Source organism: Denticeps clupeoides, unplaced genomic scaffold (assembly GCF_900700375.1).
Source record: "Denticeps clupeoides unplaced genomic scaffold, fDenClu1.1, whole genome shotgun sequence".
Taxonomy (NCBI): Eukaryota; Metazoa; Chordata; class Actinopteri; order Clupeiformes; family Denticipitidae; genus Denticeps; species Denticeps clupeoides.
Window position 1 is genome coordinate 50,422 of NW_021629713.1, and position 20,181 is coordinate 70,602.

At 46.0% G+C, this 20,181-nt stretch overlaps 1 protein-coding gene and 1 long non-coding RNA gene across 2 annotated transcripts; one reads left to right on the forward strand and one right to left on the reverse strand.

The window, feature by feature from the left end:
* Positions 1–1,452: 1,452 nt before the first annotated feature.
* LOC114772470 (uncharacterized) lies at positions 1,453–3,728 on the reverse strand. The gene is made up of 6 exons (XR_003743967.1): positions 3,285–3,728; positions 2,986–3,196; positions 2,689–2,756; positions 2,360–2,463; positions 2,155–2,231; positions 1,453–1,663 (listed from the first exon to the last, which is right to left on the reverse strand). It is a non-coding gene; the product is annotated as an uncharacterized LOC114772470 (long non-coding RNA).
* Positions 3,729–13,528: 9,800 nt separating this feature from the next.
* wdr21 (WD repeat domain 21) lies at positions 13,529–20,179 on the forward strand (the record flags this gene model as incomplete). The annotated part of the gene is made up of 9 exons (XM_028965366.1): positions 13,529–13,794; positions 14,873–14,949; positions 15,023–15,180; positions 15,245–15,327; positions 15,400–15,502; positions 15,567–15,710; positions 15,970–16,019; positions 19,994–20,073; positions 20,151–20,179. Coding segments are annotated over exons 1-9 (774 nt in total), but the record flags the coding sequence as incomplete, so codon positions are not given.
* Positions 20,180–20,181: the final 2 nt, after the last annotated feature.

The following is a 20,181-nucleotide window of genomic DNA, read 5'->3' on the forward strand; positions in this document are numbered from 1 at the left end:
GCACAAGGGTATAATATAAATGCAATATTATACAAATATGACAGTTTTCAGTATGGAAACAGCTTTGGGGAAAAAAACTGTCCCTGAGTCTATTTGTTCTGTCAGGTATAGACCTATAGATTTTAATCTGCCTTCACTGGCTGGTGCTGCGCAACAGACGCGTTTTACAGTGTTACGCATTATAAACAATCACACACAATTCTTTTTTTATGAATGCAATGATCAATCAGGCATTTAGATGAGTCATGACTGAAACTTTTGCTGTTGCATGCTCGCTGCTCTCTAGCGAGTTGTCTCATCATAAACAACAAATTACAGATGTGTGCATACAGTGCAAGTGCACAGTAAATTGCACAGTGTAAACCACTTCAGTGATTATAATAGGAGTTTTTGAGAGTGGTTGAACTCAATGATAATGTTCTTTGATAATTATTTGCTCTCTTTCTGTACAATTAAATGGTTATAATTAGTAACTTACAAAAACATTTGTAAATGAAATCTAAGCAAACAGCACAAAGAAAGTATTATGTAGAGGACATGTCACCTTGTGCTTTATTCTCCAAATGCTTGTTTGAACGAACTGATTGCTTAGGACTTTTCTCGTAATGCCTTATGTTGTAGAATAGAGCGACTTTGGAGAGATGTGTGGACTGCAGTGGCCAGCGTCTACTATGATGTACTACACTATCTTGAGGAAGTCAGCTACCTTCATACTGCAGACCAAACACATCTCTTCTGTTGCCACTACACATTTCTACCACGGCTGATCTGAGCATTTTCCGAGATGGTTGGGATAATCACCCTTCGAGAACAGAACACAACATGTCACCAAACCAGCTCTGGGAATTGGGTCAAATTCATTATCCAGTTGATGATCCCCAAGATGAAGAGGTATTTTGTTAATGCTAATTTAAAGCCATGTTTACATTATTACAGGGGTTGTGAAAATTAAATGTTCCTTAACTGGTGTTTAAACACTTAGTATTTGGAACTATTACAGCTGAGATTATACACGATTTATACAGAAATATGTTGTTCTTTGTTTACACAGGAACTGAACATTGCTGTTCATTGATTGGGAAAGCAGTGGATTGCCTCCTGGTGAAAGTGTTGGTGTTAATGTTCCTATTGTGGAATGTCCACTTACAGCAGAGCAGCTTGCAGCACTAAAGGACACAGTGGATCCAAGATCACCATCACAATCCCATGGGATAGACATTTACATGGCTGCAGTGCAGTTTTGCCAGTCACTTGAGTAATGACACATTGAGTAGACACATGGAGTTCTGGAACTGAATTTAAATTTATTTGACAGAAAACCTGTAACATTATTGCATGGAAGTTTCCAAAGTCTCAAAAATAAAACTGCAATACTACATGAACGTGTGCATAGATGAACTGCATCAAAATTATTGAACAACAAGTCCAAACAATGCAGGGCAAACTGTGGGACTGTAACTTCATTTGTAGACATGGTGTCTGTATTAGATTTCACATAACTCCTGAATATAACCGCAATTTACAGCAAGTTCTCTGTCTTGATCTTCCTTGTCCATCCTCAAATCCATGGTCATCAAGAGGGGCTTTCTCATCTCATGTTGGAGAATTATTTCCTTTGTGTATAAGGATGCTGCTTTATTTTTATCTGGTTCAGTTTTCCAATCTGCAAAGAAAAAATAAATAAATAAAAAAAAGCAACATGTTAACAGTTCAGCTGAAGCTAATTGTGTATTCTATTTCAGTTTTACATCTCAGAAATGTATTATGCTTATCAGTTCCAAAAAAAAATGTAAAAATGCTTGTGGCATCATCTGCATTTAAATGATCACCGGTATGTGTCACAGACACAGAAACTCCAGATGTGGATGGTTCTTCCATAGACACATTAAACTCCAGAGGTTGCATGCTTACACTGTAATATACAAACTTAATTAACGCGCAATAACGGAACAAAATTCCTTTTTGAATAGATAACTTCAAGAGTTCTAAATGAATTGAACATTCATAATTTGAACATAAAACACAATATTCACAATTGTATAGTGAAGAAGACCTGTGGCAATCTTAACACCACAAAGAAAGTACAAAAAACAACAATACATTTTTTTTATTATAATAAGATTTACTGAAAATATGTTGTGCGATTTTCCTTACCTGTCACCTGTGCAAAAACTTGCATGAATCTTTATCACATCAAAAGGCATTTTCTTTTGACAAATGGGGCAAGTTTCCTAGAGGGAACAATATAAAAACAAAAACAATATAATGTAAATTATTTTCTTTCATGTTGTTTCAAGCATTTATTAGTTTTTTAATGTGGTTTTAAAATTATACATATGCAAAGAATGAGTGGAGTTACGTAAAGAACTCCTTTGAAACCCTGGGTTGCTGCTTTCAAATGTTTGGCACTGTACCCACTCTCATCAGGTGGGATAAGTGTAAGCTTCCGGGAGCCCCATCCACCTTAAGAAAAATTACACAAAATACAGAAAAACACAATGTATTATTGGATTTCATTCCTTTTATTTTGTTATGCCAGGATTCATGTTTTAAGCTTGACACAAAGGTATTTAATTACATAAAATATGAAATATGGTATTAGTGATAATGTAAAAATTCAGAAATGTATTTGATTTTACTTATTTATTTATTTTCATTGCAATGTATCACTATGTTCCTGATGATTACCTGAAGACTTATAGACAAGCCAACCCCCCTTTACATCCTGAAATCAGCTCCTTCAGTTGGGCACATACCTTACAATGTAAATAACACTGTCAGTATAGCAAACCATGTAAAAATTAAAGGCCCAACAGTTACCAGTGCAACACTGGTACAAAAAGCTTATAGTGTTACATTATAGCAATGTGCTTAAGAGCACCTTAGCACCCATGTTCCACATACAGAGTTACTAATGAATTAAGCTCTGTTACATTAGAAAAAGATCATTTTAAAAGATACAGGAGAGACGTCACACATACTTACTTCATCATAAGTTGCATTTTCAACCATTTGCATTGTCTTTCACCCCAACCCAGCTTGCATATGTACCAGTTGCTCACTCTCCTCAGGTGTTCGCTCATATTGGTGAGGAAGCAGATAAAAGTTAACAGGCAATATTTTTGCGGGTTTGCTAGGGGGCATTGACAGCATTCGCCTTTTACCCCGTCCTTTGCTGAAAAACCCGGGAAATGATCTGTTGGCAAAACAAAAAGCAAAATAATAACCATCAAATAATATCATGATGGCTTATGTCAATATTAAAAAAAATGTGGTTGCAAAACCTGGTCATCTCAGTTTGAATGGTGGCCCTCTGCTGAACAGTGTGCTGCCTATGGAGGCTGAATTATGAAATTAATTTAATGAAAGTATTTTAATAAAACTATGTATGCACAAATACATATACATAACAGGGATTTCCTTTACCACACTATCCTTACTATCTATCCTTTCCACAATAATAAATAAAAATACACAAAAAAAACTGACTGGGACCAGCTGCACTGCTTGAGGTCAGCAAAGACAACAAGTGCCTGGCTGATCTGACAACTTCGCTGTCCTGTAAAAACAGTTTAAGCAAAATATATATATTTTTATATTTATTTTTATATATAGCTACAAACTAATGATGTGTATCTAAAAACAATATCGTTAGTAGGACATAAATTGAATTGGTTACTGAATCATTAAATAAGCCAATGATTCAGTAACCCGTTCATAAAGACAGTCACTTGCCTCGTTGCAGTAGTGTTGATATTCGGGAAACGTCTAAAATGTTGTTTACCTAAATAATATAGTCTGATCATGAGGAATATTGGCCAATTCCTTGGCTCGATCGGTGCATCTCTACTAATAACATTTATATATTTGTTTTATTTGTATGATATAAGCGAAAATGAACGATATAGCTACTTTAATCGTGCCTGCAAGCTACACATATATCTAAATAATTATTCACAATGTTAAAGTCTTCAACTCAAAACACAGCTTACAATCATCATCGAGTGACCTTATATCCAAGTTGGATCTGATGTGGATTCCAATCAAGGAAATAAATGAAGCACTAACGGAGTTATTGTATTAACACAGGACACGAGCGGTGTGACGCGTCATGACAGAAGACAGTAGAACCTGATGATTAAAATCAGGGATAATGTCTACACTGAATGAAAAAATTCCCAACAGCAAACGGATTCCCTGTTCTATTTCTAAGCTCTTTACAACGGCCGCTTTGTCACTTAAAAGTTATTGCGGCGTGTTCGCGTTCTATATAGACACGGTGGTATGCTAATCCCTTTTATCAAATATACAAACACCAGAGACCGCTCAGATAATGTTTCACACGCTGGGAACGCTAACACAATATATAAATATAAACCATAAATGCTTAAAAATCACTTACCTCTGGGCGATTCATGATCACGCAGAAGAATGGTCACCTCCTGAGCAGCTCTGTAATTGACCAAAATGCTTCGCTCGACTTTTCGGAGATCATCTACGCCTCCCTGTGAATGACCTCTGACCTACTTTCTGTACGATCTGAATTTTAGAAAACTGAATTTAGAAAATTGAATTTTAGAAAATTGAATTTAGAAAATAGAATTTTAGAAAATTGAATTTAGAGAATTGAATTTTGATAATTCAGATTTACACAATTCACATTCAAATAGTTTTGTCATAATATTAGCTCTAATATTCAAGTAAAATAATTTCAAATTCAGTTTTGATAATTCAAATTTACACAATTGACATTCAAATAGTTTTGTCATAATATTAGCTCCTTTTAATTCAAATTTACACAATTCACATTCAAATAGTTTGGTCATAATATTAGCTCCATAACTGTCTGGTTCCAGTTCTGAATTTTACATGGTAAACACATGTTGGAGAGTAACGGTGCCACGTCTGGGTGCAGCAGGAGCCCCAGCTGGCAGCACTCAGCCTGACAGCAGGGCTCTAACCATGGACAGGTGCTGCTGGGTAGGCATCCGTGGTTGGAGCCCTGTTAGAAGGAACCGACACTGATGCATCAATGTGGATCCTGAACTTTGATTTCAGTTCCTGGCAACCGCCACACGCCTGTTGGTTTGTTTTTCTTGGCTTCCTTTGTTTTGTCCCTCGTGCCTTTTTCTTTTGTGCGTATTAATAAATCCCATTTGCCCAGATGTCCCGTCTCTGCGCTTCCTTCCCCCGTCAGCCCGTGGTCGTGACAAACAGAGGTAAAATGTACAATGAGACAAGTTCTGACATTCAAACAAATCCTGTTCAATTTTCTGATATGTATTGTATTTCTTTTCATAAATTATTTGTTGTTCCGGCAGCTCAGGTGGCACTTTATTTTAAAAAGTCTATATTTGCCAGATCAAGTAAAGCATACATGTGCATGTTTTTGGTGTTATGTTTTGGTGTTTAATTATCATTATATTCGTGCATTTTCTAAAGATTCTGTTTTTGAATAAAGGGTTGGAAATGAATGCTTTTATTTATTCATAATTTATAAAAAATAATCGACAGATTAATTGATTATTAAAATGATTGTTAGTAGCAGCCCTGCTTCTTTATTATCGGAAGATACATCGAACATTAAGACTAACTGTGCTGTAAAACAAGTATTTGCTTTATTAGATATTTCTCCAGATTTATTTGTTTCAAAGCCAAATGGCGTATGATGTAAGCCAGGACTTTATTAGGCCTCAGACCAAGTGGTGATTATCACCATTTCACAGCCTCCCTGATCAATCTGGACAGCCTTGTTCTTGTACTGTTTTCTTTTCTCCACGTCTCCTTGTGAAGCTTCTCGAAGATGCTCCAGTGCTGCTCTCATGTCCACTGTCTGCTCGAGTTGCCCACACAGTTCCTTCTCCCTTCTGAGGAGGACCTTCAGGGTTTCCTCAATCTCCTGCCTCTTGCTTGTATTGTTTAAGTCCTGGAAACGTTTTTCCAGTTCGTTCCTGGTAGATGTTTCTTCAAGGAGCACTTTTTCAAGTTCTTCTCGTGCTCTGTGCTCATGGTCACGTTCGGCTGTCATCATCTCAAGTTCCTTTTTCATTTGCTGGAGCGTCTCCTCGTGGAGGCTGTCTTTGCTCTCCAGCTGATGACGGAACTTTGTCTCTGTCTCCAGGAGAAGCCTCTCTGCCTCTTTCCTGCTTTCTCTTTTTGCTTCAAGCTCTTTTTCAGCTTTCTCTCTCCTGCTCTGCTCATCTGTCATTTGACTTCTCAGCGTTTCCTGCTCCTTCTTCTCGTTCTGCAGCGTCTCTTCATAAAGAGCCTGCATGCTCCCCAGCTGCGTATGGAGCTGTGTCTCCATCTCCATCTGCTTTCCAGTTTCTCTCACGTTACAGAAACACCTTTCTGCTTCTTCTCTGTTGTGTATCTCCACGTTCAGCTGTGCTTCAAGCTCCTCACATTGCAGCCGTTCCAGATCTTGTTCTTCTCTCAGTCTTTCTTTTACTTCATTCTCAGCCTCCTGGATGGCAATTTGCCTCAGCTCTTCACGCCAAGCCAGGCTGTTCTGTGTCGTGTCACGAATAGCCATCTCCAGATTATTATTAGAGGCCATGAACATCTCCTCCACTTCTTTACGATGACCGGGATCCCTTTCCAGGAATGTCTCCGTCACCGCCTCGAGTGTGCCGAGCTGTTCCCCGAACACCTCAACCTGACCCATCTGAGCTGATTTCAGATCGGTCATTTTGGGCTCAACGGAAACGTCCTTCTTGAAGAAGCGACGCTTGGTCCACCTAACAAACTTCTTCCACGCCTTCATTTCTCTACCTCTATACTGAACTCTCGTAAATCTGAAATGATTTAGTTCTTCACAGCTCACCTCTTAAATAGAGCGAAGCTGATGATGTCACTTTTTTTTCAGCCAATCAGATGGAGGAACAAGATCTTAAGAACATTGTGATTGGCTGGTTTCACTCAGCTGATTACGCTACAGAACAAGAGCTCAGAAACATTGTGATTGGCTGAAAAAAATGATATCAGCCAATCACATTAATTCTGGGCTCTTGTTCTTGCTGAAAAAAAAGTGCCTCTCTGGACAGTGAATCAGGAGGAAACCCACACCGAGACAGAAGAACATGTAAACTCCACACACACAAGGTGCTGTCAACGCTATTTGTCCCAAATCAAATTACTGCCACTTTCACTTTTTAATCATTATTATTGGTGTGTTTTACACTTGGCTAACACGCTCGCGTCTGAACCGGAAGAGCACAAAGTTCCAGGTTCAAACCCCACTTACTACCATCGTGTCCCTGAGCGGGACGCTTAACCCTGACTGTGTCCCCAGGGCATACCTGTCAAGTATCCCGTTTTGGCCCGTTCTTTCCCGCCGTCCTCCCGTATTAGTATTTTCCCGTAAATCTCCCGTATTTTAATCTGCGTTATTTAAAAAAAAATAATCTTGAGTTGTGTCGCTAATCTCGCGATAAGTGCCGCCTGCAGTAGATACTACAGGTACTGAAGGTGGCAGTTCTCGCGAGATTAGCGCCTGAGGTCAGATGACGAGATGATGAGTGACGACGCGGGAAAAAAGAAGAAGAAACAGACAGATGATGGACGCCAGGACAGAGAAGGAAGGCGCTCCTGCCAAAAAAACTACATCCTCGTGTCAATACCGCGATCAATGGGACACCGAATGTATTTTTTATGAAGAAGAGCGGGGTGGGGGACAGTCATTTGTAACCGCGACTTTAGCGTCGCACACGGGGGAAGGAATGATGTCCGCCAGGCACAAAAACATGCCCGGGCGATGTCAGCATTCGTGACGAGAAATGCCACTGAGGCAGACCAGGTCACAAGTGCAGAGGTACAAACGGCAACGCTGTGTACCAAAAACCTGATTCATCAGTTTGTCCAATAATGGCGGACAGGAAACAAAGGTCAGGAGTGGTGCAGCTGTGCATAAAGCCAGCTGAAGTTTAGAAGTGATTGACAAGTGGTGATTTTAGCTTTCTTGTCACCCCTCTTAAAATGTAAGGGACACTGGGGCTTGGTCGGGGTGGGCGCAGGAAAATGTCCCTTATTTTCAAATCCAAAACTTGACAGGTATGCCCCAGGGGGACTGTCCCCGTCACTACTGAATGTGTTGTTACGGAACAAGTAAAATAATATAGTTGTATATATTCCAAGTGAAATATAGTACACAGTGAACTATACCACATGGTTCCAGTCAGTAAAAACATTTGTTTTGCACGTCATTAGTGTGAACATGGACACGCCCCCTACACAAACGGGCCAATCGGATACCAGTACAACTTTGATTCTACATTTTATTATTAGATCATTTGTACCGTGATATAAAATTATTTTTAATGTTTGCCTTGTGTTTTAGACGTGTGAAACTCAAGAAAGGCAAAGGAGATTTCATTCATTTTTTCTTTATTTACCGAAATATCCTGTAATAAGGGTATTATAAATCATTATAAATCTGCTTGGCAGCAGAATCCCAGAATCTCTGTATTTAATCAGCTCAAGGTAATGTTGAGACGTGAGAGAAAGTCCAGATGCACACAAATAACTTGTTTAAGATTGCATAAGATTGACAGAGTGCTTGGTCTGAATTGTGCTGACTGTCTGGTTCCAGTTCTGGATTTTACATGGTAAACACACAGATGCATGTTGGAGAGTAAAGGTGCCACGTCTGGGTGCAGCAGGATCCCCAGCTGGCAGCACTCAGCCTGACAGCAGGGCTCTAACCATGGACAGGTGCTGCTGGGTAGGCATCCGTGGTTGGAGCCCTGTTAGAAGGAACCGACACTGATGCATCGATGTGGATCCTGAACTTTGATTTCAGTTCCTGGCAACCGCCACACGCCTGTTGGTTTGTTTTTCTTGGCTTCCTTTGTTTTGTCCCTCGTGCCTTTTTCTTTTGTGCGTATTAATAAAGCCCATTTGCCCAGATGTCCCGTCTCTGCGCTTCCTTCCCCCGTCAGCCCGTGGTCGTGACAAACAGAGGTAAAATGTACAATGAGACATTGTTCTGACATTCAAACAAATCCTGTTCAATTTTCTGATATGTATTGTATTTCTTTTCGTAAATTATTTGTCGTTCCGGCAGCTCAGGTGGCACTTTATTTTAAAAAGTCTATATTTGCCAGATCAAGTAAAGCATACATGTGCATGTTTTTGGTGTTATGTTTTGGTGTTTAATTATCATTATATTCGTGCATTTTCTAAAGATTCTGTTTTTGAATAAAGGGTTGGAAATGAATGCTTTTATTTATTCATAATTTAAAAAAATAATCGACAGATTAATTGATTATTAAAATGATTGTTAGTAGCAGCCATGCTTCTTTATTATTGGAAGATACATCGAACATTAAGACTAACTGTGCTGTAAAACAAGTATTTGCTTTATTAGATATTTCTCCAGATTTATTTGTTTTAAAGCCAAATGGCGTATGATGTAAGCCAGGACTTTATTAGGCATCAGACCAAGTGATGATTATCACCATTTCACAGGGTGAAGAGCAGGAATCCGCTGAAGATGCAGTGATTACTCTCATCGTTGTAAAGTCGCTGGTTTCCAGGAAGACGCAGGTTAACCCAGTCTCCCGCCTCCAGCTGCAGAGTCACGCCGCCGACCAGGTAGGAGACGTGGTGGTCCATGTCGTACTCCCCCAGCAACATGATCCTCTGCTGGTTCCTGTACAGCGCTGTGTACATGGTGCGCGATGAGAGGATGTCCGCCACGGTGAACCTGAAGAAGTAAACGCCCTTCACTGGAGCGGTGAAGAACCCTGCAGAACCATACAGAAAAATTCACTACAGTCAGATCTACTACCATGATGCACCTGTCAGGTTAAACAGGAGACTATCAGTCCCTGTTCATCACCGGACCGAACCACAAACCCTGGTGGACGCCAGGGACTCCGCCTTCCAGTCCAAAGACAAAGAGGCTCAATTCTACAGGCCGAGCCAACCAGTCACGGGCCAGTAAGGAGCAAAACGAGCTGATGCAGAGAAGATGAACATGGCTGCCCGCTCCTCACCAACGGTGATGGTTTAATCCTTTAAACCTGAGCCACACCGTGTGTGGTGTTTCACAAGGACAGTCACTTCACTTTCACAAAGCGCGTTAAGAGGCTGGCACTGAGGTGTTTAAAGAATGTGACTCCCACTGACACCATGACTATGAGAAGATGCTGAGCACCTGTATTACTGCTGTAGGCGTTTCCAACATTGGTGATGATGTTCCTGAAGACCAAGTTCATTTCGGAAGGTCCTGCTTGTACATACTCAGTATTAAATGTCAAAGCTGCTGAAAAGGCCACTTTGCCTCCTGTAAAGTGGAACAGAACCAAACAAACATCACTGCTGATATTCAACTTTACAAAAAGACAAAAACATAATCATCTGATATGTAAGTAATTCTATTGATTTACATAGAATGATGACTTGAAAGTAACTTATATCCCAAATAAAAGGCACATCATATTTAAGGATATGACCCAATACTCATCATGTACAAATAAACCGATCTTTCATCACGATTACAATATGTATTCAGTATATAGCAATAATAATGTCATTTACCTGCATTCATGTTGTTCAGTTTCTCCACTTTGGTCTCCACTGATGTTAGTCTGGTCTTCAGTCCTCCAATCTCTGCATTCAGAGCAGAAAATATTAAAACCACAGTCAGTTCCTACGTGAGCTTTACTAGAACCAGTGGACTTCTCCGTCTCCTTTTTGCATTTCTGCTTATTCTACAACACAAATTCATAAATATCTGAACAGAATGAAGACCCCCACTACGCTGGTACGTAAACTTGGTTAATGAGTTCATCACATGATACCTGAGTTCTTCTGCTGCAGATCTTCTATTTGGTTCTTGACAGCTTTCAGCTCTGCTGCTTGTTCTGATGTAGGTGGAACACAAAAAATGAGCCAAATCTTCACCAAGAAAATATGATTAGAGATCATTTCAATCCAGCACCTGCATTCTGATGAGTCAGGTTCTCCACGTTCTGCTCATTGTCATCCATTTGGATCTTTAGAGTCGTCAGCTCTGCCACAAGTGCTGCAATAATGAAGGAATAATTCAGTACTTTATGGTAGATTATGGTATGGCTTATTTCTATAGGAGATTAAAGAGTTTTTATGACAGGATGGTCGCATATAACAGTTCATTTATATGGCTGTATATGGCAGTTTATGGCGGTATATAATCGTTTATGGATGAATATGGTTGCATATAACAGTTCATTTATATGGCTGTATATAATAGTTTATGGCGGTATATAATAGTTTATGGATGAATATGGTTGCATATAACAGTTAAGTTATATGGCTGTATATGGCAGTTTCTGGCGGTATATAATAGTTTATGGATGAATATGGTTGCATATAACAGTTCATTTATATGGCTGTATATAATAGTTTATGGCGGTATATGAATGTACATGACTGTATGTATGGATGTATAACAATGTATATTGATGAGATGTCGCTGGTTGTTCCCATGCTCAGAATTACTGTAAAAAATTAAATGGTCACTCTTGTAAGCAGCTTGGATGTGAACGTTGGACTGTCTGTTCTGCATTACCTGCATTTTCCATCTTCAGATTCTCCAGGTCTTTCTGTACGTCTGACAGGACAGCATCTTGCGCTTATATACAAAATAATACAGATGTCTGTTAATCTAAATGATATGAATGACATGAATGACATGTAGAGAATTGAATTACTGTACTGTTATTATAACCTAAACTAATCATAACCAATGAATAATAATTCACTGTTTATATTATTTATACAGTAATTACGCGGAATTAATACTATGTGATTAAATAATACTATTTGTATAGTATATTTTACACTATAATATTTGTCAAATGTCATTTATGCACCTGCATTCTCCTTCTTCATGTTCTCCACTTCATCCTTCATGGTCTTTATCTCCACATCTTGAGCTAAATAATGTAATAATGTAAATGTAAATGAGCTAAATACCAACATTAAAGTCTGTGAATGATGTTCATACTGGTCTCAGTGTTGTTGAATTAATATTGCACATTTAGAAGATGTGATTACCAGCGTTTTCTCTCTCCAGAACTTTGAAATCCAGCCTCAGATCCAGCACCATGTCTTCTGCGTCCTTTAGGTTGGTCTTCACGTTCTCCAACTGGACTCCCTGAGCCAGCATCGTGTCCCGCAGGTAGTGGACCATGTTCCTCAGGTACTGCAGCTCAGCGTTGATGTCCTGCACAGGAATTTCTTTTTTTGTATTTAGAGGGTTGCTCTGGTTGTTCAGAGAAAGAGCTCTAAATGTGGAGAACAGCAGGAACAGCAAGGAGATGATGACCCTCATCTTCAACACAATCAGGTCAGCTTTCCACGTCAAGCAAGCCTCCTCGTCTTTATAAAGCCCAAGTTAATCATTATAAATCTGCTTGGCAGCAGAATCCCAGAATCTCTGTATTTAATCAGCTCAAGGTAATGTTGAGACGTGAGAGAAAGTCCAGATGCACACAAATAGCGTGAGAGTGTGTATAAATGTATATTTGGGTGTGTGAGTGTGATGGTTGTGTGTATAAATGTATATTTACATTTACATTTACAGCATTTATCAGACGCCCTTATCCAGAGCGACTTACAATCAGTATTACAGGGACAGTCCCCCCCTGGAGCAACTTAGGGTTAAGTGTCCTGCTCAGGGACACAATGGTAGTAAGTGGGATTCGAACCCGGGTCTTCTGGTTCATAGGCGAGTGTGTTACTCACTAGGCTACTACCACCACTACTTGGGTGTGTGAGAGTGATGGTTGTGTGTGAGTGTGTATAAATTTATGTTTGGGTGTGACGTTTGTGTGTGAGTGTGATGGTTGTGTGTGTAAATGTATATTTGGGTGTGTGAAAGTGATGGTTGTGTGTGAGTGTGTATAAATGTATATTTGGGTGTGATGTTTGTGTGTGAGTGTGATGGTTGTGTGTATAAATGTATATTTGGGTGAGTGAGAGTGATGGTTGTGTGTGAGTGTGTATAAATGTATATTTGGGATTGTGAGAGTGATGCTTGTGTGTGAGTGTGTATAAATTTATATTTGGGTGTTTGTGTGTGAGTGTGATGGTTGTGTGTGTAAATGTATATTTGGGAGTGTGAGAGTGATGCTTGTGTGTGAGTGTGTATAAATTTATATTTGGGTGTTTGTGTGTGAGTGTGATGGTTGTGTGTGTAAATGTATATTTGGGTGTGTGAGAGTGATGGTTGTGTGTGAGTGTGTATAAATGTATATTTGGGAGTGTGAGAGTGATGCTTGTGTGTGAGTGTGTATAAATGTATATTTGGGAGTGTGAGAGTGATGCTTGTGTGTGTATAAATGTATTCAGAATCTCCGGCTGGTCTCCGAACCCTTTGAAGATCCAGCCAATACGGTGCTGTCACCCGTCGGTTCAACCAATAAGGTGCAGCGAATCACACAGGGGGCGTGGCCTGGAGAAATTTGTCAAAACCGCTCGGACGTGATGTAGAATTCCATTTTAATTTTTGTAGTGTGAACTCAGCGACATGTGCTAAAGAGGAATGGGGGCACAAATAAAATTATTCAGCCATTCGATGACACCTGATTCTGTTTTAGCGCATATCGCCACAGCAGCCTCTTTTAATTTGACGTGTCAGCGGGAGCCGGAAGTTCTGGACTCGCGTTCGTCTTGTTCCGTGGGACGCTGAACGCTGTAAGGAACTCGTTGAAGTTCGTTTCTCTCTTCGGACGGATTCCTGCTGCGGTGTCCAGCGATGAAGGGCAGCAGGCGAGGCGGCGGCCGGAGGACCAGGCGGGGTTTCAGGTACCTGCACCCGTTCCCCACCTCAGGAAAGTTCCGTATTCGACAGATCTTCACCTGCTGGATTCAACTAAACCCCAGAAACGTGCACGTTCACACAGTCACTTACACGCACGCTGCTTTTTCAGTCGCTGCAGCCGATCAATTGTGAAAATGTGAAATATTTCATCCGTTCTTCCGCTCGCTGCGCGTTGGTCTGTATTTCAAAATAAAAGTCTAAGCTTAACCCCAAACCTAAAGCTTAAATATTTTTAAGTTCGGCCCTATCAGGGCTTATCGTTTTGTTAGTCAAAATCTATAGAAACCGAACGAGAATTGCTGGTGCCTTAGGATAAAAGTAAAGTATTTACACATGTAGCTTAAAGGCACTATATGAATGTATATTAAATCATTCCCTGTCTTTCATTTATTTCGAAACGCCGTGAATTTGAAGAGCGACTGCATCATTCAGCATTTTCACAATTTGTCGGCATACGTGATAGGCTGGTAGTGGCCTAGCGGGGTAACACACTCGCCTGTGAACCAGGAGACCCAGCTTCAAATCCCACTTACTACCATCGTGTCCCTGAGCAAGACACTTAACCCTGAGTGTGTCCAGGGGGGGGACTGTCCCTGTAACTACTGACTGTAAGTCGCTCTGGATAAGGGCGCCTGGTAAATGCTGTAAATCCCGAATCCGGGTCTGCGCTGCATTTTTATGGGGCAGTGGTGGTTAGCGGTTAAGGAAGCGCCCCCGTAATCAGAAGGTTGCCGGTTCGAATCCCGATCTGCCAAGGTGCCACAGAGCAAAGCACCGTCCCCACACACTGCTCCCCGGGCGCCTGTCATTGTGCCCACTGCTCACTCAGGGTGATGGTTAAATGCAGAGGACAAATTTCACTGTGTGCATCGTGTGCTGTGCATCACATGTGACAATCACATCATTTTACCAGACTTCATAAAAGTGGAGATTTGTGGTCCAGCGAAGATCTGTGAATGTCTGTCGAATGCAGAACTTCCTGCTTTCCTCACCCACCACTTGTCCAGCCGCTGGTGGGACGTCTGCTGTGACTGTGTGCGTGTTGCCTCCACGGTTCTGCAGGTGGTCCGTGGATCCTCCCAGGCCCACCACGGGCGCTGCTTCTGTCGCCGGATCCAGCGCCTCCTCTTCTGCCCCAGGTTGGTTCCCGCGCCATGGCCGCCGATCTCGGCTTCCGTTTTCATGCGAGTTCCCTGAACGCGTCCCCTGCAGATCTGCCCGGCTTCTACTTCGACCCGGAGAAGAACCGCTACTTCCGGCTGCTGCCAGGACACAACAACTGCAACCCGCTGACCCGGGAGCAGCTGCGGGCGGCGGAGCAGGAGCGGCGGAGGGCCGCGCTGCTGCTGGAGGACGAGCGGTCCCGGACGGTGAGCAGAGGGGGGTCGCCGCGCGGCCGTGCACGTTAATAATCCGCGTTTCCTCACGCCGCAGAGAGCCCCGAGAAGCGGCCTCAACTCCACCCTGCTGTGGCATAAAGGCCGTTTAGGCCTGGTTCCTCCCGGCTCCTACTGCAGGTAGGAATTTACCCAGCGTCCCTCGCTGCCAGAGAAATCCCGGACGTCCTGTAAAGACGTTGTCTCCTCCAGGCTGGTCCATGAGGTGAAGGTGAGCGGAATGAGGCGCCACGCCCTGGAGGTGCAGAGTTCGGAGTCCAGCAGCCCCAACACCGACAACTTCCGGCTCATCGCGGTGAGTTTCACGCGCATCGGCGTCCGTCCCTGCGGCTCGGCTAAGACCCGGCGTTGGTGTGCAGGCGGACGCGTCCTGCGAGCGCATCTTCTCCGTCAACGACGTGTCACACGGCGGCTGCAAGTACGGCATCATGAACTTCAGCGGCGGCTCCAAGGGCGCTCTGTCCATGAAGATGTATGACAACCTTTACTTCACCAACCGCAAGGTGAGGAAACGGTCCAAAGCCCACTGTCCCCGCGTAAGACACTTAACCCAGAGTGTCCCTGTAACTGCTTGTAATGCGTCCAGGATAAGAGCATCACAATCAGCCCAGTTTTACCGGTTCGCATTAAATAATCCGGTTCAGAATTCTGCATGAAAGGTAACAAACTGAGAACGTGTCCATGTTCAAAGTGCTGCAATTAAAATGAAAAGGAAATGTAAATTAAAACTTGATGGTCTGATAAAGATCTCCTGGTCCGCAGGTCAACTCCGTCTGCTGGGCGTCCGTGTCCCACCCGGATTCCCATGTCCTGTATCCTTCTGCACCGCTACACCAGGCCTGCTTTACTCTACTCTTCTACACCAACATCAACAACTACATTTATTTCTTATGTAGCCCAAAATCACATACAGTACGTCTCAATGGACTTTGACAGGTCCTACAGTTGACACCCCCCACACTTGACCCTTCTGCACACAAGGAAAAACTCCACACAAAAAAACTCTGGGAGAGAGGAAAAAAGAGAGGAAGAAGCGTTGGGAAGGAGTGATACAGAGAGGGACCCCCTTCCAGGGTAGAGTGAGCCTGCAAATGGTGTCAGTGCAGGGCTGGGGATGATTTGTCCATTAAGATAAAAAAGACCTACGGTTGTAGAGGGAGAGAAGTCCAAAATGTAGTCCAGTGTCATGGTCTAGATTACATGTCCATTATGATGTTACTGGTCCACTTGAAGATCCCTGAAGCTGTAGTTGTAACAGTGGTGGTGGCTGTGGTGACCCTCTGGTTCATGCTAGGTCCTCGTTTAGCAGTTGTCAGGACTTTGTCTGTGTCTAACAGGGGGACTCTGTGATAAATTGGACTTTATAATTGACACTGTGTCAAAGTGAAGTGAAATGAGTGTCTGGGACTTTAACAAAAAGCCAGAGAAAACAGATAGGATTTCAGATTGGATTTAAACACTGAGACTGTGTCTGAGTCCCGGACACGGACAGGCAAGCTGTTCCACAACTGCGGAGCTCTATAGGAGAAGGATCAGTAATGTAACCTTGATGTAATAAATGCATGGACCAACTTTTCTGCACCGGGCCCGCTTTACTCTACTACACCGGGCCCGCTTTACTCCACCCCTCTACACCGGGCCCGCTTTACTCCACCCCTCTACACCGGGCCCGCTTTACTCCACCCCGCTACAGCGGGCCCGCTTTACTCCACCCCGCTACACCGGGCCCGCTTTACTCTACTCTACTACACCGGGCCCGCTTTACTCCACCCCGCTACACCGGGCCCGCTTTACTCCACCCCTCTACACCGGGCCCGCTTTACTCTACTCTACTACACCGGGCCCGCTTTACTCCACCCCGCTACACCGGGCCCGCTTTACTCCACCCCTCTACACCGGGCCCGCTTTACTCCACCCCTCTACACCGGGCCCGCTTTACTCCACCCCGCTACACCGGGCCCGCTTTACTCCACCCCGCTACACCGGGCCCGCTTTACTCCACCCCTCTACACCGGGCCCGCTTTACTCCACCCCTCTACACCGGGCCCGCTTTACTCTACTACACCGGGCCCGCTTTACTCCACCCCTCTACACCGGGCCCGCTTTACTCCACCCCTCTACACCGGGCCCGCTTTACTCCCACCCCGCTACAGCGGGCCCGCTTTACTCCACCCCGCTACACCGGGCCCGCTTTACTCTACTACACCGGGCCCGCTTTACTCCACCCCGCTACACCGGGCCCGCTTTACTCCACCCCTCTACACCGGGCCCGCTTTACTCTACTACACCGGGCCCGCTTTACTCCACCCCGCTACACCGGGCCCGCTTTACTCCACCCCTCTACACCGGGCCCACTTTACTCCACCCCTCTACACCGGGCCCGCTTTACTCCACCCCGCTACACCGGGCCCGCTTTACTTCCGCCCCGCTACACCGGGCCCGCTTTACTCCGCCCCTCTACACCGGGCCGCTTTACTCCGCCCCTCTACACCGGGCCCGCTTTACTCTACTACACGGGCCCGCTTTACTCCACCCCTCTACACGGGCCCGCCTTTACTCCACCCCTCTACACCGGGCCCGCTTTACTCTACTCTACTACACCGGGCCCGCTTTACTCCACCCCTCTACACCGGGCCCGCTTTACTCCACCCCTCTACACCGGGCCCGCTTTACTCCACCCCGCTACACCGGGCCCGCTTTACTCCACCCCGCTACAGCGGGCCCGCTTTACTCCACCCCGCTACAGCGGGCCCGCTTTACTCCACCCCGCTACAGCGGGCCCGCTTTACTCTACTACACCGGGCCCCGCTTTACTCCACCCCTCTACCACCGGGCTCCGCTTTACTCCACCCCTCTACACCGGGCCCGCTTTACTCTACTACACGGCCCGCTTTACTCCACCCCTTACACCGGGCCCCGCTTACTCCACCCCTCTACACCGGGCCCGCTTTACTCCACCCCTCTACACCGGGCCCGCTTTACTCTACTACACCGGGCCCGCTTTACTCCACCCCGCTACAGCGGGCCCGCTTTACTCCACCCCGCTACACCGGGCCCGCTTTACTCCACCCCGCTACAGCGGGCCCGCGTTACTCCACCCCGCTACACCGGGCACGCTTTACTCCACCCCGCTACACCGGGCCCGCTTTACTCCACCCCGCTACACCGGGCCCGCTTTACTCCACCCCTCTACACCGGGCCCGCTTTACTCCACCCCTCTACACCGGGCCCGCTTTACTCTACTCTACTACACCGGGCCCGCTTTACTCCACCCCGCTACACCGGGCCCGCTTTACTCCACCCCGCTACAGCGGGCCCGCTTTACTCCACCCCGCTACACCGGGCCCGCTTTACTCCACCCCGCTACACCGGGCCCGCTTTACTCCACCCCGCTACACCGGGCCCGCTTTACTCTACTACACCGGGCCCGCTTTACTCCACCCCGCTACACCGGGCCCGCTTTACTCCACCCCGCTACACCGGGCCCACTTTACTCCACCCCTCTACACCGGGCCCGCTTTACTCTACTACACCGGGCCCGCTTTACTCCACCCCGCTACAGCGGGCCCGCTTTACTCCACCCCGCTACACCGGGCCCGCTTTACTCCACCCCGCTACACCGGGCCCGCGTTACTCCACCCCGCATACAGCGGCCCGCGTTACTCCCCCCGCTTACACCGGGCCCCGCTTTACTCCCCCCGCTCACCACGCGGCCCACCCCGCTACACCGGGCCCGCTTTACTCCACCCCGCTACACCGGGCCCACCACCGCCTACACCGGGCTCCCGCTTTACTTCCACCCTGCTACACGGGCCCGCTTTAACTCCACCCCTCTTACACCGGGCCCGCTTTACTCCACCCCTCTACACCGGGCCCGCTTTACTCCACCCCTCTACACCGGGCCCGCTTTACTCCACCCCGCTACAGCGGGCCCGCTTTACTCCACCCCGCTACAGCGGGCCCGCGTTACTCCACCCCGCTACACCGGGCCCGCTTTACTCCACCCCGCTACACCGGGCCCACCCCGCTACACCGGGCCCGCTTTACTCCACCCTGCTACAGCGGGCCCGCTTTACTCCACCCTGCTACACCGGGCCCGCTTTACTCCACCCTGCTACACCGGGCCCACTTTACTCCACCCCGCTACACCGGGCCCACTTTACTACACCGGGCCCGCTTTACTCCACCCCGCTACACCGGGCCCGCTTTACTCCACCCCGCTACACCGGGCCCGCTTTACTACAACCGGCCCCTTTACTCCCACCCCGCTACACCCCCTTTCCCTCACCCACCCGCTACACCGGGCCCGCTTTACTACACCGGGCCCGCTTTACTCCCCCCGCTACACCGGGCCCGCTTTACTCCACCCCGCTACACAAAACACCGGGCCCGCTTTACGACACACCCCACTCAACTACGGGCCCGCTTTACTCCACCCCGCTACACCGGCCCGCTTTACTCCACCCCGCTACAGCGGGCCCGCTTTACTCCACCCCGCTACAGCGGGCCCGCTTTACTCCACCCCGCTACAGCGGGCCCGCTTTACTCCACCCCGCTACAGCGGGCCCGCTTTACTCCACCCCGCTACACCGGGCCCGCTTTACTCCACCCCGCTACACCGGGCCCGCTTTACTCCACCCCGCTACACCGGGCCCGCTTTACTCCACCCCGCTACACCGGGCCCGCTTTACTCCACCCCGCTACACCGGGCCCGCTTTACTCCACCCCGCTACACCGGGCCCGCTTTACTACACCCCGCTGCTGTTTTCCTGAGCGCAGCGGTCAGCTTGTGTCTGGTGGGAATTTCTCAGACTCCGGGCTGCGTCAGCCTCCTGCCAGCGTCCCTGTTCAGCAACTCGAACCCTGGTGAGACGGCGCCGCCTGTCCTCGTCCCGCATGTCTTGCTTGTTATAATAACCCCCCCCTCCCCCTCTCTGGAACAGAGCAGCCAGGGATGCTGTGCAGCTTCAAGAT